General features: G+C 48.8%; 1 protein-coding gene across 1 annotated transcript in view; it reads right to left on the bottom strand.

Annotated features, from left to right (window-relative positions):
- Window positions 1–5,932: 5,932 nt before the first annotated feature.
- The window catches only part of LOC138279155 (vomeronasal type-2 receptor 26-like), a 307,217-nt gene continuing 289,781 nt past the window's right edge, over window positions 5,933–23,368 (bottom strand). Inside the window, exon 6 of the mRNA XM_069219377.1 lies at window positions 5,933–6,834. Coding sequence (XP_069075478.1) covers window positions 5,933–6,834 — 902 coding nt within the window. The remainder of the gene's footprint in view (window positions 6,835–23,368) is intronic.

The following is a 23,368-nucleotide window of genomic DNA, read 5'->3' as shown; positions in this document are numbered from 1 at the left end:
CCTAGTGGCATTGGCCTTGCCACACTGGCTGCTTGTCCCCTTACAATGGATAAGTACAGGCAGACAGTTTCAATAAATGGTGTTGAGGCCTTGGCCTACAGGGACACAGGTGCCAGTTTCACTTTGGTGACTGAAAACCTAGTGCACCCTGATCAACACATCATTGGACAACAGTATAAAATTATTGATGTCCATAACTCCACTAAGTTTCTTCCCTTAGCTATAATTCAGTTTAGTTGGGGTGGAGTTACTGGCCCTAAGCAGGTGGTGGTATCACCTGGCTTACCTGTAGACTGTCTCTTAGGTAATGACCTAGAGGCCTCAGGTTGGGCTGATGTAGAGTTTTATGCCCATGCAGCCATGCTGGGCATCCCTGAGGAATTGTTCCCTCTCATTTCAAGTGAAATGAAAAAGCAAAGGAGAGAAGGCCTGAAAACTCAGGGTCCCTCTCCATCAACAGGTAAAAAGGGTATCACAGTATCCCCTAACCACCCTACCATTCAGGATACTATTCCTGTGGTGGGAGAAACCTCTCCTGGGGTGGCACCTGTTCCAAGGGAATCATCAGTTGGCAAAACTGTACTCCCTGAGGTGGAAGTACCTCTCTGTGGGAGAACTAACATTGGTGAGAAAAAGAGCACCATTTTAGTTAACATGGAGCATCCCTCCAACCCTACCAGAGAAACTTTAGTGCAGAAACCCTGCACTGCCTCACAACACTTAGGACAGCATCCCTGCCCTAGTGTGGAGCTGATAGGACAGCATCCCTGCCCTGCTCCAACCCAAGAGAAACAGCATCCCTGTTCTCTCTTCCAGCCATATGGACAAAGTTTTTGCCCAGCTATGGCTTTACTGAGACAGCATCCCTGTCTGGCATTTCCATCACTACAAATAGGTTCAGTGGACAGTTCCCACTGCTCTAAACTAAAACTTACTGATAGAAACTCTGAAAATACATCTTCACATTGTTGCCTAGCTAAAAAACTTCAAATAGGGTGGTTTACATCCCCACAGGGAAGTAACCATATAGTGGATGATAAAGGGAGTAACCAGTCTATTGCAGAGCTACTCTCTACTTATCACCACTTAGACAATAAAGTCTCAACTGGCCAAGGTTAGCCTTATTGTCCTTCGTTTGGGGGGGGGTTGTGTGAGAAAGTAGCCTCTTTCTAGCCTTGTTACCCCCACTTTTGGCCTGTTTGTGAGTGTATGTCAGGGTGTTTGTCACTGTTTTTACTGTCTCACTGGGATCCTGATAGCCAGGCCCCAGTGCTCATAGTGAAAACACTATGTTTTCAGTATGGTTGTTATGTGTCACTGGGATCCTGCTGGTCAGGACCCCAGTGCTCATAGGTTTGTGGCCTATATGTATGTGTCACTGGGACCCTGTCACACAGGGCCCCAGTGCTCATAGGTGTGCATGTACATGTTCCCTGTGTGGTGCCTAACTGTCTCACTGAGGCTCTGCTAACCAGAACCTCAGTGGTTATGCTCTCTCATTACTTTCAAATTGTCACTAACAGGCTAGTGACCATTTTTCCAATTTACATTGGCTTACTGGAACACCCTTATAATTCCCTAGTATATGGTACTGAGGTACCCAGGGTATTGGGGTTCCAGGAGATCCCTATGGGCTGCAGCATTTCTTTTGCCACCCATAGGGAGTTCTGACAATTCTTACACAGGCCTGCCACAGCAGCCTGAGTGAAATAACGTCCACGTTATTTCACAGCCATTTTACACTGCACTTAAGTAACTTATAAGTCACCTATATGTCTAACCTTTACCTGGTAAAGGTTAGGTGCAAAGTTACTTAGTGTGTGGGCACCCTGGCACTAGCCAAGGTGCCCCCACATTGTTCAGAGCCAATTCACTGAACTTTGTGAGTGCGGGGACACCATTACACGCGTGCACTACATATAGGTCACTACCTATATGTAGCTTCATCATGGTAACTCCGAATATGGCCATGTAACATGTCTATGATCATGGAATTGCCCCCTCTATGCCATCCTGGCATTGTTGGTACAATTCCATGATCCCAGTGGTCTGTAGCACAGACCCTGGTACTGCCAGACTGCCCTTCCTGGGGTTTCACTGCAGCTGCTGCTGCTGCCAACCCCTCAGACAGGCAGCTGCCCTCCTGGGGTCCAGCCAGGCCTGGCCCAGGATGGCAGAACAAAGAACTTCCTCTGAGAGAGGGTGTGACACCCTCTCCCTTTGGAAAATGGTGTGAAGGCAGGGGAGGAGTGGCCTCCCCCAGCCTCTGGAAATGCTTTGTTGGGCACAGATGTGCCCAATTCTGCATAAGCCAGTCTACACCAGTTCAGGGACCCCTTAGCCCCTGCTCTGGCGCGAAACTGGACAAAGGAAAGGGGAGTGACCACTCCCCTGACCTGCACCTCCCCTGGGAGGTGTCCAGAGCTCCTCCAGTGTGCTCCAGACCTCTGCCATCTTGGAAACAGAGGTGCTGCTGGCACACTGGACTGCTCTGAGTGGCCAGTGCCACCAGGTGACGTCAGAGACTCCTGCTGATAGGCTCCTTCAGGTGTTAGTAGCCTTTCCTCTCTCCTAGGTAGCCAAACCCTCTTTTCTGGCTATTTAGGGTCTCTGTCTCTGGGGAAACTTTAGATAACGAATGCATGAGCTCAGCCGAGTTCCTCTGCATCTCTCTCTTCACCTTCTGATAAGGAATCGACCGCTGACCGCGCTGGAAGCCTGCAAACCTGCAACATAGTAGCAAAGACGACTACTGCAACTCTGTAACGCTGATCCTGCCGCCTTCTCGACTGTTTTCCTGCTTGTGCATGCTGTGGGGGTAGCCTGCCTCCTCTCTGCACCAGAAGCTCCGAAGAAATCTCCTGTGGGTCGACGGAATCTTCCCCCTGCAACCGCAGGCACCAAAAAGCTGCATTACCGGTCCCTTGGGTCTCCTCTCAGCACGACGAGCGAGGTCCCTCGAATCCAGCGACGCTGTCCAAGTGACCCCCACAGTCCAGTGACTCTTCAGCCCAAGTTTGGTGGAGGTAAGTCCTTGCCTCATCTCGCTGGGCTGCATTGCTGGGAACCGCGACTTTGCAGCTACTCCGGCCCCTGTGCACTTCCGGCGGAAATCCTTCGTGCACAGCCAAGCCTTGGTCCACGGCACTCTAACCTGCATTGCACGACTTTCTAAGTTGGTCTCCGGCGACGTGGGACTCCTTTGTGCAACTTCGGCGAGCACCATTTCATGCATCCTCTTAGTGCCTGTTTCTGGCACTTCTCCGGGTGCTACCTGCTTCAGTGAGGGCTCTTTGTCTTGCTCTACGTCCCCTCTCTCTGCCGGTCCAAGTTGCGACCTCCTGGTCCCTCCTGGGCCCCAGCAGCGTCCAAAAACGCTAAATGCACGATTTGCGTGTAGCAAGGCTTATTGTCGTCCTTCCGGCGGGAAATCACTTCTGCACGACTCTCCAAGGCAAGGGGGATCCTTCCACCAAAAGGGAAGTCTCTAGCCCTTTTCGTTCCTGCAGAAACCTCAGCTTCTTCTGTCCAGTCGAAGCTTCTTTGCACCCGCAGCTGGCATTTCCTGGGCATCTGCCCATCTCCGACTTGCTTGTGACTTTTAGACTTGGTCCCCTTGTTCCACAGGTACCCTAGATTGGAAATCCACAGTTGTTGCATTGCTGGTTTGTGTCTTTCCTGCATTATTCCTCTAACACGACTCTTTTGTCCTTAGGGGAACTTTAGTGCACTTTGCACTCACTTTTCAGGGTCTTGGGGAGGGTTATTTTGCTAACTCTCACTATTTTCTAATAGTCCCAGCGACCCTCTACAAGGTCACATAGGTTTGGGGTCCATTCGTGGTTCGCATTCCACTTTTGGAGTATATGGTTTGTGTTGCCCCTATCCCTATGTTTCCCCATTGCATCCTATTGTAACTATACATTGTTTGCACTGTTTTCTAAGACTATACTGCATATTTTTGCTATTGTGTATATATATCTTGTGTATATTTCCTATCCTCTCACTGAGGGTACACTCTAAGATACTTTGGCATATTGTCATAAAAATAAAGTACCTTTATTTTTAGTATAACTGTGTATTGTGTTTTCTTATGATATTGTGCATATGACACTAAGTGGTACTGTAGTAGCTTCACACGTCTCCTAGTTCAGCCTAAGCTGCTCTGCTAAGCTACCATTATCTATCAGCCTAAGCTGCTAGACACCCTATACACTAATAAGGGATAACTGGGCCTGGTGCAAGGTGCAAGTACCCCTTGGTACTCACTACAAGCCAGTCCAGCCTCCTACACCGAGGAGCCCAGCTTTCATCTGCCTCCTGCCTCCCTCCCTCCATCCAGGAGGTGGCATTACTGTCAGAGCTGCAGGCTGCGGCATTGGAACACAAGGTTAGAGAGCCAGCGATTGCCAACCACCCTGTGACTCTGGCCACATCACTTGACCACCCATCCCTACAAACAATGCATGCGACTAAGCGTAATATAACTGCTGCTTACATAAAGCGTCCACGCTTGGGGTCCAGTTTGTGCAGCATTTAAACACTGACGCAAAACGGAAAATGAACTGCCGCAAAAGCAAAGGCTTAACTTAAGGAAAGACAAATAAATATCTGTTTCCTGGCTGATTTGTACAAACTGAAACCAGAAAAGCTGGATGAATCAGGGCTTCCCTGCTTAAACTGTGTAACTGTGGGTAAATGTTTCATTTTACCAGAACTCTTTTTCCTTCATTATTGCTTATGATAGCACTCTCAAATGTGTGAGATCAGACTACCAGATTTACAAAACTAGCCCTTTTAATAAGTACACAGTACTCCTATGTGCCTTATTATTGTCAATGTTTCTATATTTTAAAGAAATACACTTTTTGAATGTTGACGAGATTTCATATTTTGCATCCTGTTTGTTCCATCATTTACATAGCAAATATTTTCAGGGCTGGGCACATGCAGGAGACAAGCCAGACCCCTGGCTCAGCCCGCCCTGTTATTTCCTTGGCTCGCTCACCTCTAACAGATGTCCTGTAAGCGGGTACAGAGGGCGGTTCTCGTGTCCTGGGATTGGCGCCTCACTCGTGTCACTCATCACACGGATGCATCTGTGCTCGGGAATCATTTTACAATGACCAGTCTTGTTATGAGATCATCAATGTGGCATGAAGATCTTTCAGTTTCAGGTGTAGTACAGAGATACAGCTCTGTGTGCACGTAAGATAATTAAAAACCCTATTTGTCACACTTTACAATTTTCAGACTTCAGTAACTGTTGACCATATTTAATGCAGTGAGAGAAAAGGAAAATTTTTAATGTGTTTAAATACTTTTAGACTACATGTTCACAACTGCCTTATAAACCATCTCACCTTCTCAAATGTGCTTTGAAATGCTCCATTTGCTGCTCTTGTTTCATAATTTTCTTGGGGGAAGAATCCCACAAACTCCTTTTTGTCCATCAGGCTTGCTTGCTTTACTTGCTGGCAACATGACACTCATTCACAACTTTTACGCCCCACCACTTTCAAATGTCACCAGCCGCCACTGAACGGATGCTATGCTGAGCATGGTCTGGGTTGCATATGTTTGATGCCTGTGGTGGAGAGGGCTCCTCTTCTGGTAACTTTGAAATCTTTAACAATTCCCCTCCTTCGGGATGGTGCAGATGTTCACTTGTGAAAATCAAACTAAAGTCAGATACCAAAAGGATATTAAAACAAATAAAACCATTGAAGCTTGCAAGTACAGAAAGGACCCAAAATCATCCACAGCTGCTGTCCTTAAAAACTAGCTTCTATTACTGGAGGTACTAATGCTTTACTGCAAGCAGTCAAATGTTTGTGCAAACGCATGATACATTGCTTTAAAACCCTCCAGAAATACAGCATTTTAATGTTTAATATTTAATTCGGTCAAGTTTAGCTCCAACATGAAACTACTAATGAGTATGTAAAGTTAGGTGTTCTCTAGTGTTGATATCCTGCCTGAACAGAATGGTGTAACATTTGGGGATGAATATACAGCCCAACAGTCCAGCACTAGAAGCCAAGATGGCAAAGATCTCCACGGCCACCATGTACTTGCCTTTAGTGCTGATATAGGCTGGAAAGAAAGAGACCCAGACACTGCAGAACACCAGCATGCTGAATGTGATGAGCTTGGCCTCATTGAATTTATCCGGGAGGTTCCTGGCTAAGAAGGCCACAATGAAGCTGGCCGAGGCCAACAGTCCCATGTAACCAATCACACTGTAGAAGGCAGTGACGGAGCCCTGGTCACACTGCAGGATCATCTTCCCAGTCTCAGATCGTGTATCAGTGCCAGGGTGAGGTGGAGCTGTGAGCAGCCAAGAGAGACAGATTGTCACTTCTCCTAGTGTGCAGAACAGGACAATAGAGCCGGACACGCGGGATCCCAGCCACCTACTTAATCTGCTCCCATGCCTTGTGGCATTAAAGGCAATGACAACAGTGATGGTTTTTGCTAAAACACAAGACACAGCAACAGTAAAAATAATCCCAAATGCAGCTTGTTGGATCAGACAGGTCCATGTCGCAGGGCGTCCAATAAATAAGAGGGAGCATAGAAAAGCCAAAATTAGGGCAGTGAGGAGTGTGTAGCTGAGATCACGGTTATTAGCTTTCACTATTGGGGTGTCCCGGTGTCTGAGAAAGATTCCCAGCACTCCAACAGTGACAGCAGAGAAGATAATGGCCACAGTGAACAACATTATGCCAAGTGTATCACTATATGAGAGGAAAATAATGACCCTTTTGTTGCATCCATCCTTCTTGGCATTCGGCCACTGGTCCTCAGGGCACTGCATACAGTTTTCTATATCTACAATAAAAAGCAAACAAAATAATCGATTACATGTCACAGCCCTGGAACCTTTTCCACCTGCAACGTATGTATGTGCAATGACCAGCACATCACTTCTAGGTCCAGAGGCACTTCTAGGCAAAAACAGGTAACTAGAAAAAGATCATGATAGATGCTTACATTTACACGAGAATTCATCATGAAATGCATCATGAAAGAAATACCTTCCATTGTCATAGTTATTGCTATCATAAATGGTAAATGAGGTCAAATCCAGGGTTTTGGACATTGATGTGTTCAGTTCAATGATATAGGCTGGAATGTAAAAGAAAGAGATGGACCCGATTGAGTAACCTATAAAGGCAGTCAGTGATTAAATTCATAAAGTGCTAGAAAGGGGACAGGATGTCTAGTTTAGAAAAAATGCATGATTAATGATATGGAAGACGGCTCACTCTACAGTAACATCAGGATATATGGTGTGATGGAAACCACAGAAAAAGATGACTTGTTAAACTTCCTGACAGATTTGTTCCTCAATGTGCAAAAACATGCGATTCAAAATCCTAGTGGAGTTCCAGAGCGTGCCATGGATCCACCAGACAACTATAAAAGGCCTCGAGCAGACCACATCCCGTAACTGCCTGTCTACTGCAGCATCAACACATGAAAACTATCCTCCAGACAAAGAGTAGTAACTAAATCCATCTTCACAGATTGCCCTGTTGACACCAGTCCCAAACAGAAGAAGTTCTTGGACCGTAGATCACGCCTCAAGAAATAGGGAATCACTTATGGTCTCTCAGACCCGGTGACAATGCTTATCAAAGGGAATGATGAACCTCAGATCTCAATGTTCAAGGTCAATCGGAGGATGTTCTGGATTCTTTGGTTGCTGCAACTTCCCCAGCGTGATTTTTAGATGGAAATAGGAACCTTGGGCCAGATGTATCATTTTAATAAATTGTGATTACTGAGTTGTGAATTCCTCTGAATCACAATTAGGTAATCAGTATTCTAATGTATGAAACTCATGGAGTTTAATTTTGCATTTTCTAATGGGTCTCAGAGCGACCTACCTCATTAATATTCATGAGGTTGGTCGCAATTTGCGACTTACTTGGAAATGTTAAAATTACTGGGCTCAGCTGACCACCATGTCTGTGATTGCTTTTAAATAAGGCAACCTTGTTGTCTGTGGGACCACTGCCTACTCTTAAAAAATGTTTTTGCATGCATTCACAAAGGGAAGGGGTCCCGTTTACAAATGGGTTACCACATAATTTAAGTAGGTGGTAAAATACGAATGTTTTGCAACCGCATTTCGGTCACAAAACATTCCTGCATACCACTGCGATACGGTATTAGGAAGGGATGCCCTTGACACCCCCCTTTCTTATATTGAATCGGTATGTAGTTGCAATTCCAATTTGCAATTCGGTAACAAGTTACTAAATTGGAATTCATCCATACCAAAATGTATTTATGAGGTCGCAAATGGCCTGATCGGGCCACTTGTGACTGCAAACACGCATGATACATCTGGCTCTTTATACTCTGACCAGAATTGCACTGGGTACTGAGATAGCATTTCTACTAAGGGATCAGACACAATATCTGCATGAGGGAGGACTGAATTGAATCATTGAGGAACTACTTTTAGACAGAGTTAAATCTGGGTCCTCAATTTAGAAAAAACATTAACCTTGATCAGCAAACTGCCTGAACATCCATTCCTTTCTTTTCAAAACCATGTTTATTGATATTTAGATAGTACTGAGAAATCGTGGCAGATACTTTTACAATCAAGTATCTTTGTATGAACAGGTCATCATTTCCTGATAGAGACGGCACTGTAGATCTGACAACAACTGTAAAGCAAAAAACAGTGACAGCTCCGCAGGAGGTGGGGGATAATGATTAGTGTGAAATAACGATATATGACGAGAAGCAGTGTGATGGAGATGACTGGGATAAGGTTCACAGGAAGGAGGCTGGAGCATGATATTGTTCCATGTTACAGTGGCTCATCAGTGGGGGGTGAAGAGTTAGAAACCAGTTCCACTTGCAGCATGTGCAGCAGGGAGAAGAAGGGGGGTGCAACTGCATCTCTCAGTGTCTCCCATCAGGTATCTACCCCTTCAGGGTGGGAGATCATCATTAGAAATCATCACTTTGTATTCAAGTTGCAAGGCATCCCATAGCTCAGTAACTGGAATCCAACAGAGACACCATTTTTCTTCTCTACATAAGGAGGTACTTTCCACTGAGGCAAGTGTTGAAGAGCATTCTGCTAAGATGAAAAAGAGTGGGGAGTCGAGGATTTCCAAACCTGGATGTAAGAAGTTGGCTCTGTATATACTATCTCAAAGTGAGAGATAGTGTGCACAGAGTCCAAGGGTTCCCCTTACCCTTAGAGGTTGATAGAGCCAAATTACATAATACTAATGCTCTATTTTGTGGTAGTGTGGTTGAGAAGTAGGCTTATCAGAGGGTAGTGTTAAGCATTTGTTCTACACACACAGGCAATAAATGAGAACACACACTCGAAGACTTATCTCCAGGCCGATAGGTTTTTATATAGAAAAATATTATTTTTTAAAGTTATTTTAGAACTGCAAGATTCAAAATTCAGCTAAGTACATAAATTGTAAGGCACTTGCATAGGTAAATATGGAACTTTGAATTAAAACAGTAATATTCACAGTTTTGGCAAAAATTTCAATAAGCTATTTTAAAAGTGGACACAGTGCAAAAATAAACAGTTTCTGGAGGAGGTAAGTAATTGGTTAGTTTTTCAGGTAAGTAAAGCCCTTACAAGTTCAGTCTCCGGGGCATAGGCAACCCACCGTTGGGGGTTCAAGTTAACCCTAAATACCCAGCACCAGCAACACTGGGCCGGTCAGGTGCAGAGGTCATAGTAGGGCCCAAATAGCATAGGCGCCTGTGGAGAATAGGGGTGCCCCGTTGGAGTCTGCTAGCAGGTAAGTACCTGCGTCCTCGAGGAGCAGACCAGGGGGGTTTTGTAGATCAATGGGGGGGTCAAAAACAGGCACACAAAATACACCGTCAGTGGCACAGGGGCGGCCGGGTGCAGTGTGTGAAGTAGGTGTCGGGATTCAGATAGTAATCAATGGAGAGACCCGGGGGTCACTCTGGCGATGCAGTGAGGGCTCAGGGTGGCTTCTTGGGCCAGCCACCGACTGAGCAAGGAAGAGGGCCACCTGCTGGTCACCGTTTCGCTCACCGTTTCGCTCAGACCCCACTGAGATCATCTGCGGCGTACTTCAAGGCTCATCGCTCAGCCCGACACTCTTCAATGTCTACATGAGCACCCTCGCCGACTTCGTACGCAAGCACGACATCATCATCACCTCCAACGCCGACGACACCCAACTTATACTCTCCCTCACCAAGGACCCCGCCAGCGCCAAGACCAACCTACAAGAAGGTATGAAGGACTTCGCAGATTGGATGAGGCTCAGCCGCCTAAAGCTGAACTCTGACAAAACGGAAGTCCTCATCCTCAGCAACACCCCATCCGCTTGGGACGACTCCTGGTGGCCCACGGCCCTCGGCACCGCACCGACCCCCGCAGACCACGCCCGCAACCTCGGCTTCTTCTTTGACCCTCTTCTCACCATGACCAAGCAGGTCAACGCCGTGTCCTCCGCCTGCTTCCTCACCCTCCGCATGCTCCGCAAGATCTTCCGCTGGATCCCCGCCGACATTAGAAAAACCGTGACCCACGCCCTCGTCACGAGCCGCCTGGACTACGGCAACACCCTCTATGCTGGGACCACCGCTAAACTTCAAAAACGCCTGCAACGTATTCAAAACGCCTCGGCCCGCCTCATCCTCGACGTACCCCGCAACAACCACATCTCCGCACACCTGAGACACCTGCATTGGCTCCCAGTCAGCAAAAGCATCCCCTTTCGACTTCTCACCCACGCACACAAAGCCCTCCACAACAAGGGACCGGAATACCTCAACCGACGCCTCAGCTTCTACGTCCCCACCCGCCTCCTTCGTTCCTCTGGCCTTGCGCTCGCTGCCGTCCCTCGCATCCGCCGCTCCACGGCGGGTGGGAGGTCTTTCTCCTTCCTGGCAGCCAAGACCTGGAACTCCCTCCCCACCAGCCTCAGGACCACCCAGGACCACTCCGCATTCCAGAGACTCCTAAAAACCTGGCTTTTCGAGCAGCAGTAACCCCCCCCTTTTTCCCCTAATGCCTTGAGACCCGCACGGGTGAGTAGCGCGCTTTATAAATGTTAATGATTTGATTTGATTTGATCCTGCACCAGTAGTTGGTTTCTCTCGGGGCATGGGGGCTGGGGGTGCAGTACTTCTTCTGGGCGTCGGGTTCCGTTGTTACCAGGTGTAGGAGGCTGGACTGGCTTGTAGTGAGTACCAAGGGGTACTTGCACCTTGCACCAGGCCCAGTTATCCCTTATTAGTGTATAGGGTGTCTAGCAGCTTAGGCTGATAGATAATGGTAGCTTAGCAGAGCAGCTTAGGCTGAACTAGGAGACGTGTGAAGCTACTACAGTACCACAAGTGTCACTTGCACAATATCATAAGAAAACACAATACACAGTTATACTAAAAATAAAGGTACTTTATTTTTATGACAATATGCCAAAGTATCTTAGAGTGTACCCTCAGTGAGAGGATAGGAAATATACACAAGATATATGTACACAATACCAAAAATATGCAGTATAGTCTTAGAAAACAGTGCAAACAATGTATAGTTACAATAGGATGCAATGGGGACACATAGGGATAGGGGCAACACAAACCATATACTCCAAAAGTGGAATGCGAACCACGAATGGACCCCAAACCTATGTGACCTTGTAGAGGGTTGCTGGGACTATTAGAAAATAGTGAGAGTTGGAAAATTAGCCCTCCCCAAGACCCTGAAAAGTGAGTGCAAAGTGCACTAAAGTTCCCCAGAAGACAAAGAAGTTGTGATAGAGGAATAATACAGGAAAGACACAAACCAACAGTGCCACAACGATGGATTTCCAATCTATGGTACCTGTGGAACAAGGGGACCAAGTCCAAAAGTCAAAAGCAAGTCGGAGATGGGCATATGCCCAGGAAATGCCATCTGTGGGTGCAAAGAAGCTTCTACTGGACAGAAGAAGCTGAGGTTTCTGCAGGAACGAAAAGGGCTAGAGACTTCCCCTTTGGTGGACGGATCCCACTTGCCGTGAAGAGTCGTGCAGAAGTGTTTTCCCGCCAAAAGAATGCCAACAAGCCTTGCTAGCTGCAAATCATGCAGTTAGCGTTTTTGGACGCTGCTGTGGCCCAGGAGGGATCAGGAGTTCGTAAATTGGACCAGGAGGTAGAGGGGACATCAAGTAAGACAAGGAGCCCTCTCAGCAGTAGGTAGCACCCAGAGAAGTGCCAGAAACAGGCACTACGAGGATGCATGAAATGGTGCTCACCCGAAGTTAACAAAGGAGTCCCACGTCGCCGGAGACAAACTTAGAAAGTCGTGCAATGCAGGTTAGAGTGCCGTGGACCCAGGCTTGGCTGTGCACAAAGGATTTCCACCGGAAGTGCACAGGGGCCGGAGTAGCTGCAAAAGTCGCGGTTCCCAGCAATGCAGTCTAGCGAGGTGAGGCAAGGACTTACCTCCACCAAACTTGGACTGAAGAGTCACTGGACTGTGGTGGGCACTTGGACAGAGTTGCTGGATTCGAGGGACCTCGCTCGTCGTGCTGAGAGGAGAGCCAAGGGACCGGTAATGCAGCTTTTTGGTGCCTGCGGTTGCAGGGGGAAGATTCCGTCGACCCACGGGAGATTTCTTCAGACATTCTAGTGCAGAGATGAGGCAGACTACCCCCACAGCATGCACCACCAGGAAAACAGTCGAGAAGGCGGCAGGATCAGCGTTACAGAGTTGCAGTAGTCGTCTTAGCTACTTTGTTGCAGTTTTGCAGGCTTCCAGCGCGGTCAGCAGTCGATTCCTTGGCAGAAGGTGAAGAGAGAGATGCAGAGGAACTCTGATGAGCTCTTGCATTCGTTATCTAAAGTTTCCCTATAGACAGAGACCCTAAATAACCAGAAAAGAGGGTTTGGCTACCTAGGAGAGAGGATAGGCTACTAACACCTGAAGGAGCCTATCAGAAGGAGTCTCTGACGTCACCTGGTGGCACTGGCCACTCAGAGCAGTCCAGTGTGCCAGCAGCACCTCTGTTTCCAAGATGGCAGAGGTCTGGAGCACACTGGAGGAGCTCTGGACACCTCCCAGGGGAGGTGCAGGTCAGGGGAGTGGTCACTCCCCTTTCTTTTGTCCAGTTTCACGCCAGAGCAGGGCTAAGGGGTCCCCTGAAACGGTGTAGACTGGTTTATGCAGAATTGGGCACATCTGTGCCCAAGAAAGCATTTCCAGAGGCTGGGGCAGGCTACCCCTCCCCTGCCTTCACACCATTTTCCAAAGGGAGAGGGTGTAACACCCTCTCTCAGAGGAAGTCCTTTGTTCTGCCATCCTGGGACAAGCCTGGCTTGACCCCAGGGGGGCAGAAACCTGTCTGAGGGGTTGGCAGCAGCAGCAGCTGCAGTGAAACCCCAGGAAAGGCAGTTTGGCAGTACCAGGGTCTGTGCTACAGACCACTGGGATCATGGAATTGTGCCAACAATGCCAGGATGGCATAGAGTTGGCAATTCCATGATCTTAGACATGTTACATGGCCATATTCGGAGTTACCATTGTGAAGCTATATATATGTAGTGACCTATATGTAGTACACGCGTGTAATGGTGTCCCCGCACTCACAAAGTCCGGGGAATTGGCCCTGAACAATGTGGGGGCACCTTGGCTAGTGCCAGGGTGCCCTCACACTAAGTAACTTTGCACCTAACCTTTACCAGGTAAAGGTTAGACATATAAGTGACTTATAAGTTACTTAAGTGCAGTGTAAAATGGCTGTGAAATAACGTGGACGTTATTTCACTCAGGCTGCAGTGGCAGGCCTGTGTAAGAATTATCAGAGCTTTCTATGGGTGGCAAAAGAAATGCTGCAGCCCATAGGGATCTCCTGGAACCCCAATACCCTGGGTACCTCAGTACCATATACTAGGGAATTATAAGGGTGTTCCAGTATGCCAATGTGAATTGGTGAAATTGGTCACTAGCCTGTTAGTGACAATTTAGAAAGCAGAGAGAGCATATCCACTGAGGTTCTGATTAGCAGAGCCTCAGTGAGACAGTTAGTCATCACACAGGGAACACATTCAGGCACACTTATGAGCACTGGGGCCCTGGAGAACAGGGTCCCAGTGACACATACAACTAAAACAACATATATACAGTGAAATATGGGGGTAACATGCCAGGCAAGATGGTACTTTCCTACAGCAAATCCTCCACCTGAGGGAACATGATGTAGCTGCGCATGTGTTTCAGCAGGGCAGACAACACTCTGGGCAACACTTTAGAGAACATTGGCTGGGACATCCCTGATGCAATGGCCAATGTTGTTTGAAAGAAACCACTTGCCAGGAAATGGAGTACTGACAGGACCTGCACTAGAGGGGGGATTCCTGTGGGATGGCAAATAGCTGACATCAGGTCTGGCTCCAACTGGGCATACAGTTCATGGATTGTTGCACGATCAAGTCTGTAGGTGACTGTTATGTGTCTCTCTTCCATTGTCGACATGTCCACCATCAGTCTGTACACTGGAGGATGCCGCCATCTCATCATCTGCCCCAGCAGACGTGCCCTATGGAGGAGAACAGCGAGCAGAGTCAGCCAACACTGAGGTATCACAAAATGTCATTTGCACACATTTATTATTCCGCTATGTGCCTGTAACTGTGTGTATTCAAGGCCTACATTGGTGTTACGCAGTTAATTTTATAATGCCATGTGGCCCCCTGAAATGGCGGCTGCCTGACCAGTAAGATGGGACAAGGGGATATGAGGTAACTGCGCTGGCGCTGTACACCGTCGCAGTGGGTGGTCGAAGACCGCAGTGTAATCCAGCGTTGGTTAACATGGGACCCTATGGCTCCGAGGAGCCAATGACGATGTATGCCGGCGGTGATGGTACGTACCACCGCAGACATGACCGTCATTTTCTGTCTGTTCATTCACTTGATACCTGACCTTCAACAGGAGAGGACCTACACTGCAAGTGCTGCCGTGACCTGTGTCTGGAAGCGGCGATGGCTCATGTGTCTGGGGAAAGGGCCCCTGCCTTCATTTCGGAGGAGTTGGAGAAACTAGTGGATGGAGTCCTCCCCCAGTACACACAACTTTATGGTCCTCCAGACAAACAGGTGAGTACACAGTGAGCATGCTGTATGGGCAATGCCTGTTTGGAGTGGTGTGGATGGCAGATAAATGGGGTGGGGGCTATGGGCCGGCATGTGCGGACGGTAAGTGTATATGCGTCAGGGCAAGGGTGGGAACGTGGGTCAAAGAGTATGAAAGGCCGGACGGGTAATGATTTTCCTTTCCCCCTGTACTATTCCTCTAGGTCAGCGCCCACCAGAAGAAGGCTATTCGGCGTGCCATCGCCAAGGACGTCCGGACCCTAGGGGTCCACCACAGACAGAGCACCCACTGACGTAAAATATGTGAGGACCTGCGCCGCTGGAGCAAGAAGACAGCGGAGGCCCAGCTGGGGATGGCCTCCCAACGTGGGAGGGGTGCCATCGCACCATGACCCCCCTGATGTTCCAGATCCTGGCGGTGGCGTATCAGGAGTTGGATGGGCGCTTGAGGGCATCACAGCAGCCACAAGGGGGTGAGTACACTCTCATTCAGCTGACTCTGCGCGCATTACAAGGTGTCTGGGTGGGGTAGATGGGCAGTGGGTTCCCCTTGGCCAGGTCGATCTTGGTAGGCAAGGTCCCTTGTGAGGCAGGCTCTATGGCACCCCAATCCCACCAGTGGTTAGTGCCATCTACACCTAGTGAGGCTCTTGTGACTTCCAGGTGTGCAGCAATCGGGCTTAGGCCTTGTACCCCATGGGCATGTGATTAATCTAGGAACTATAAGTGCATGGCGTAGTGCAGAGGGCTGTTGTGTCTGTTGTGTCCGCCAACGTTAGTGGTGTTGCATGCACTTAACATGTCTTTCTCCTGTCTCCCCCACCCTTTTTGTGGTCTCCCTGTTCTTGTGTGCAATAGCATCATCAGGCAGAGGAGCATTGGCACCGCAGCAGGAGGGAGCTGCATCCCACTTGGCCCTGGAGGGCGAAACAACAGAATCTGAAGCCACCAGTGGGACGGAGGGCGAGGGGAGCTCCACGGCGGGGACAGGAGCAGAGACCAGCGACAGCGACTCCTCCTCTGATGGGAGCTTCCTTGCGGTGGCGGGCCCCACTGTGCCCACCGCATATACAGGTACAGCTGCCACCCCCCCTACTAGCACTGCCCTCCCAGCAGCCCCTCAGTATGTGTCCTGTGCCCACTCACCCAGGAGGGTGGGCCTCTCCTTCGCCCCATGTTTTTCAGGCCCTGCTGCCCTCAGTGAGTAGGCTATTGACCTCCTGAGTTCCCTCACTGTTGGGAAGTCTACCATTCTGAATGCCATCCAGGGTGTTGAGAGGCATTTGCTACAAACAAATGCATACCTGGAGGGCATTCATTCTGGTCAGGCAGCCCAACAGAGAGTATTTCAGGCTCTGGCCTCAGCACTGATGGCAGCCATTGTCCCTGTGTCCAGCCTCCCTGCTCCAACTTCCTCCACCCATACCCAATCCCCTGTAACTCAGCCTATCCCAAGCACACCATCAGACCAGCATAGACACACATCAACACAAAAGAGTGGCTCAGGCAAACATAAGCACCACACATCTCACAGGTACTCACACAAGCAGCATACTCCTGCAGACACAGCAACATCCACTGCCTCCACTGTGTCCTCCTCCTCCATGTCTCCCTCCTCCCTCCCAGTCTCATCTCCACTCACACCTGTATGCTCTAAATCCTCAGCCACTACCTCCATGACCAGCACGCCCATCACCACACACCACTCACGTGCACTTAGCACCCCCACTACCATTCACACATCCCCAGTGTCCTCTCCCAGTGTGTCTGTGAGCCCTCCTCCCAAAGTACACAAACACAGGCACACAACCACCCAACAGCCATCCACCTTACAACAGCCTCCAGCCCATGCACCTTCACCCAAATTCAGCAGACGTACACCTCCTACAACTACTACCTCGACCTCCGCTCCCAAACCCTCTCCATCTACCCATCCCAATGTGTCTATAAAACCTTTCCTGGCTAACATTGACCTCTTCCCTACACCTCCCCCTCTCCGTCCTTCCCCCAGGGCCAGGCTTTCCAGGTCCCAGCCCAGCACCTCAGCCACCACATCCCCAGGCACAGTGGTGCCAACAACTGTGGGGCCATGGAGTACGCCAACCATCAGGACTGCAGTGTGCCACGGAGCGAGGGCAAGGACATTCCGCCACCTGCCAAGGTGAAAAAGGTGCCCACATCCCGGAGGGCGAAGCCGTAAACACCTGCCCCCAAGGGGTCAGGGAAAACAAAAGGGGAATAGTGGCAAGACAGCTGCGCCATCATCAAAGGTGGGGAAGGGCCAAAAACTGAAGGGCAGGTCAGGAGAGGGCATGGTGGCACCGACTGAGGGACCAGTGTCACACCTTCTGTCCACGTCGACGCCAACCTGTACGGCGGAGAATACAGCCACCTGCACCACCACCTGCACCGCCACAGACCCCGCCGCCAGCACCGCCGCCACAGACCCCGCAGCCAGCACTGCCACCACAGACCCCGCCACCAGCACTGCCGCCACAGACCCCACAGCCTGCACCGCCGCCACAGACACCGTTGCCACAGAGCCCACCGCCAGCACCGCCGCCACAGACCCCGCAGCCAGCACCGCCGCCACAGAACCCACAGCCAGCACCGCCACCACAGACCCCGCCGCCAGCACCGCCGCCACAGACCCCACAGCCAGCACCGCTGCCACAGACCCCGCCGCAAGCACCTCCACGACTGACACCGCCACAAGCACCGCCAGCGGCCCTGCGACATCCTCAGACAGTGGCACTACCACTGATGTGGCTACCATCCCCAGTGGTCAGTCGTCCGAGGCTGGTGGTGAGTTCCAGGACCCTGGGCAGCTTCCATGAAGCATCACTATCATCACAGTTGTCACATGCATATGGAATGCGAAGCCGCAGCAGTGTGGGGTATGTCTCTGCCTCCATGGCGTATCATGCTACCTGTACCTCGGCAATCTCATGGCACACACACCCAGGTGAGTGTATTGTTCCGGTCACACTGCACGTGGAGCACTCTGGGCACCGAGCCCCCTACAGAACCAGTGGAGAGATACATCCACTACCTCAGTCCTTGGCAGGATGAAGCACTCTGGGCACCATGCCCCCTCCAGAACCAGTGGAGAGATACATCCACTACCTCAGTCCTTGGCAGTATGAAGCACTCTGGGCACCATGCCTCCTCCAGAACTAGTGGAGATTGTTATCCACTAGAGAGACTGTGGCTTTGCACTCCCCAGGATGCAGCAGTGGGCAACCCACCCACTGGAAATACTTGAGAGACGTTGGCTTTGCACTCCCCAGGATGCAGCAGTGGGCAACCTACCCACTGGAAAGACTTGAGAGACTGTGGCTTTGCACTCCCCAGGATGCATCAGTGGGCAAACCACCCACTGGAAAGACTTGAGAGACTGTGGCTTTGCACTCCCCAGGATTAAGCAGTGGGCAACCCACCCACTGTAAAGACTTGAGAGACTGTGGCTTTGCACTCCCCAGGATGCAGAAGTAGGCAAACCACCCACTGGAAAGACTTGAGAGACTGTGGCTTTGTACTCCCCAGGACCAAACTGTGGGCATGGAGCCCCCTCGTGGAGCAGTGGCGCCGTGCATTCATCAGGCTGAGGTGTCCCCCTCCCCTTGAGGTGCCTGTATATTTTCTATGTGATGCCCCTCCAGTGTTCTCTCCGTTTCGAGTCAGGTATCTAGTGTGGGCCTCGCCCATGCATTTTGGGCCCAGTGGTCCACGGACAATGATTGGTGCTCTATCCGGACTTGTGTATTTGGAGAACATAATTATATATACTTGATTTAGCATTTTGATAATGATATTTCACATGATTCCATTTGTCAAATAATTTTCTTTTGTCCTTGCATTCTTCCAGGGGGTTTGGGAGGTGTATATGTAATGTTGCAGCATGTGTTTGTGTGTATGGTGTTGTGGGTGAGGGTGGGGGTGGGGGTGTTGCGTGTTGCGTGTGTGTGTCACTCTCTTTTCCCTCCCCCTCCCCTGTGTTGTAGGTGCAGTACTCACCATGGTCGTCGCCGCCGTTGTTGGAGCTCCTGATAGAGGAAAAGGAAGACCATCTCCAGCAGTATCTGCAATTCGGGCTCCATGTCGTCCTGGACCTCGTGGGGTGTGGAGAGATGAGTGTTTTCCCTTCTGTGTACTGCATCTGCAGTGTTTTTATTCGCATTGGTTCTGCCCAGGAAATGGTGGCGGATAGGCGTGTTGTGATAGGGTGGGTGGTACATTGCCTCCCGCCTGTCTGTTGGCGGTGTCCGCCGCGCTGTTTGTTTGTACCGCCATGGCGGTCGGAGTGTTAAAGTGGCTGTCTATGTTGGCGGTTTCTGCCACAGCCGTAATCTCATTTTGTTTTCCGCTGGCCTGTTGGCGGTTTTACCACCACTTTAACACCGACCATCAGGGTTGTAATGAGGGCCCATATTTTGTCTTGACTGCAGTTTTCCATTTGTCACCTTCTCTCATTCTGACTAAATGGTAAGCAAGTCGTAGATCGAGCTTAGTGTAGATTTTTGCTGTCTTCACTTGATCCAACACGACAGGAATCAGAGGCAAGGGGTATTTGTTCTTGACTGTGATCTTTTTCAAACCCCTATAGTCAATACAGATTCAAAGATCCCCATTAACCTTGGGGACAAAAACAAAGGAGAAGCTGCAGGAGACTTGGAAGAGCGGATGAAGCCATTCTCTAGAAATTGATCTAAGTACTTTCGTAGGTGTTGATTTTCATGTTCTGACAAGGCATACACACAACAACTAGGGAGTATCGCACCAGGAGTTAGATCAATTTAACAGTCATAAGGTCTATGAGGAGGCAAGGTTTCTGCTTCTCTTTCATCAAACACATCTTCATAGGATTAATACTGCCAGGGCAACTTTACTACTTTCTCCGCTGCAGTGGCTATGTGAGAGTTGCAATGTTTGGCGACTCAAGACGTCTGGAGACATTTCTCATTACATAAGGTGGAAGACAACACGACTTTCCGTTCTGCCCAGTTAATCTCAGGATTGTGATGAGTTAACCATGGTAAGCCAAGGATAATTCCATACTGAGGAGCATGGATGACATCAAAGATGAGCTTCTTTTCATGTTTGGTTCTTTGATCTCCCCATCACAGATCACCCACAAGGGGACAGTCTGAAGAGTTACTGGGCCTCCAGTCAAGAGTTTTCCATCTACTGCTTGTATTATTTCTGGAGTCTTCTTCTTGGTGCATGGGATCCCCCATGCGCGAACCAATTGGGCATCAACTAAATTCCCTGTAGCCCCAGAATCTACTAGGGCTTTCTTGAAATAGTTATTTTTCTTTACTTGAACCCATGCGCGAACCAATTGGGCATCAACTAAATTCCCTGTAGCCCCAGAATCTACTAGGGCTTTCTTGAAATAGTTATTTTTCTTTACTTGAACTGCAATGCCCAACTTGAGGTGCCTAGACTGTGAAGGGTCCATGGTGACACCCAAGAGCGACCCTTCTTTACATCTTGGGCAATCTAGTTTTTCCGGCTCGACTTGTACATTGGCTGCAATTTTCTGGACACGACCTTGTTTGCCCTTTGGTTTGATTGGACAATCTTTGGAGAAGTGACCCTTGCGCCTGCAATAAAGACATTGTCCGTTCTTTCTACGTAGGTCCTTTCGTCAAAGGTCTCCTGATAGTTCTGATTTCCATGGGTTCTGGGATACTCTCTTTCTGAATTATTGATTCTCTGTGTTCGTGAATGTTTCTCAGTCTTTTTGCGTGTTTCCCGTCGTTCTGCAAGACGATGATCTAGTCTCAAGGTTTATCAGATCTTGACAATCTGTAGGCTGAGGATCTACTTGGGCAAGAATGTCCTTTAACTCATCCTTGAGTCCTTTATAGAACAAGGCAGCTTGCTTTTCTTCAGGCCAAGATGTCTCTGCTACCAGCCAATTAAAACTAGCTAAGTAGGAAACTAAGTCTTGGTTACCTTGTCGCAAGTCTAACAGTTCTTGATCTGCCGACAAGGTCACTGTTCTTCGATCAAACACTCGTTCAAACTCACTGACAACATTTCTCCAATTGGAAAGCACGGGACTGTCTTTACGCACAAGACAGATTGCCCAGGTGGCTGCGTCCCCAGTGAGGAAAGATAACAAGAAGGCCACCATGGATTGGGCATCGGGGAAAGTGTTTGGCGACAGGTAAAATGTAATTCCACTTGAACCAAAAAAGATTGCGCTGTCAGGGGATCGCCTGAAAACCGTTCTGGAGGAGCCAGTGCGATAGCTGAGGGAACATTGAGGGAAATGTTCGTTGGAGGATTACCTCCTGAAGCTTGAGGAGGAGGACCAGGCCAAGCCGCACCCAAAGGACTTTTCTCCTTCTTTTCTACCCTTTCCTGCAACTGACTCACTCTCTCAGCTAAGCTGGCTGCTATGTCTTTAGATGATACAACTTCTGCTTGGAGCTGCGTGATAACTTTAACTAGCTCGTCCATTGTGGCCATGCTGAGAACAAACGCAAACCGGGAGGATATTACATTTGTGGGCTCACTATTCTGTCAGGGAGACCAGATTCTCGGGGCCTGCGCACGTTCCCAACATGTCCACCACTAGAAAGCTCCAAAACTCCAATAGATATACCACAGAGCCTGAGAGAGTCCAAGTGGGGGAAAAGGGGATTAGGTAGGGAACAGCTGGGAAGGAGACCTGTAGGAAGCAAGAGGTTAAACAACACAATGTCAAGATATAATAACATTGACTTTCAATAGACTATGGCTCTAAGAATTCTTATACTGTAATCATGGATAACCTAGGACATGACTATAACTAGGCCTCAAGAAATCTAGGTACCTGGAAAAATCAAGAATGAGTTAATACAATGTTTCATCTGAGCTTTTCATGAAATATCATATACTGTCTAGAATACAAGATCCTTTTTCAAAATAGTTTCAGAATAAACATTGCATTTTTACAGGAGGACAAAGGCTATCTGGACATTCCATGAAAAAACAACAGGAAATGTACTAGGAGCTTAATTAGCACAAAGAATGCTACACTTTGAATTAAGCGTTTTGAGAAAACCAAAAAGCTCAGGATAAATGTGTGCACCTCACAAACACTGCACACCAAAGTATTCAATGCCAAGAAAAGATTGCATGCACAGCTGATCTGAAAATCAAGAGTTTACTGCCAGAAAGAATCACGCACCTTGCTGCCGATTCGAAGTTTCACGAAATGTCAGGAAATGATCGTGCAAACTGCCAATCTGAATGCCAAGAGTTTTTATGTCAGACATAAATCGCGCACACTGTTGACGATTCAAACAAGAATATGCAATGCCAAGAAATGATCGCACACACTGCTGCCCATCTGAATGTCAAGGTTAAATGCTAGGAAATGAATCGCGCACCTTGACGATTTGAAATACACAATGCAAATATCATGAAATGACCGCACACACTGTTGCTGATCTAAATGTCTAGGTTAAATGCCAGGAAATGAATCACGCACCTTGCCGATTCGAAATCCACAATGCAAATATCATGAAATGATTGCGCACACTGTTGCCGATCTGAATGTCAAAGTTAAATGCCAGGAAATGAATCGCGCACCTTGCCGATTAGAAATACACAATGCAAATATCATGAAATGATCGCACGCACTGTTGCCGATCTGAATGTCAAGGTTAATACCAGGAAATAAATTGCACACCTTGCCGATTTCAAATACACAATGCAAATATCATGAAATGATCGCGCACACTGTTGCCAATCTGAATGTCAAGGTTAAATACCAGGAAATTAATTGCGCACCTTGCCAATTCGAAATACACAATGCAAATATCATGAAATGATCACGCACACTGTCGCCGATCTGACTGCCAAGAATCATAGGCCAGAAATTAAGGCCCGTATTTATACTTTTTTTAGCGCCGCATTTGCGCCGCTTTTTGACGCAAAACGGCGCAAACCTACAAAATACAATGGCATTTTGCAAGTTTGCGCCGTTTTTGCGTCAAAAAACGACGCAAATGCGGCGCAAAAAAAAGTATAAATAAGGGCCTAATTGCGCACACTGCTGATTCAAAACAAGAATATGTAAATGTCATGAAAACTCTGGGGGTCATTCCAATGTTGGCGGGCGGCGGAGGCCGCCCGCCAGAATTCCCCCATCCGAAATACCACGCCGCGGTCAAAAGACCGCGGCGGGTATTACAAGTTTTCCCCTGGGCTGGCGGGCGGTTGCTGAAAAACCGCCCGCCAGCCCAGGGGAAAACGA

This window comes from Pleurodeles waltl, unplaced genomic scaffold, assembly GCF_031143425.1.
Source record: "Pleurodeles waltl isolate 20211129_DDA unplaced genomic scaffold, aPleWal1.hap1.20221129 scaffold_68, whole genome shotgun sequence".
Lineage (NCBI taxonomy): Eukaryota > Metazoa > Chordata > Amphibia > Caudata > Salamandridae > Pleurodeles > Pleurodeles waltl.
This window is presented reverse-complemented; position numbering and strand designations above follow the sequence as displayed.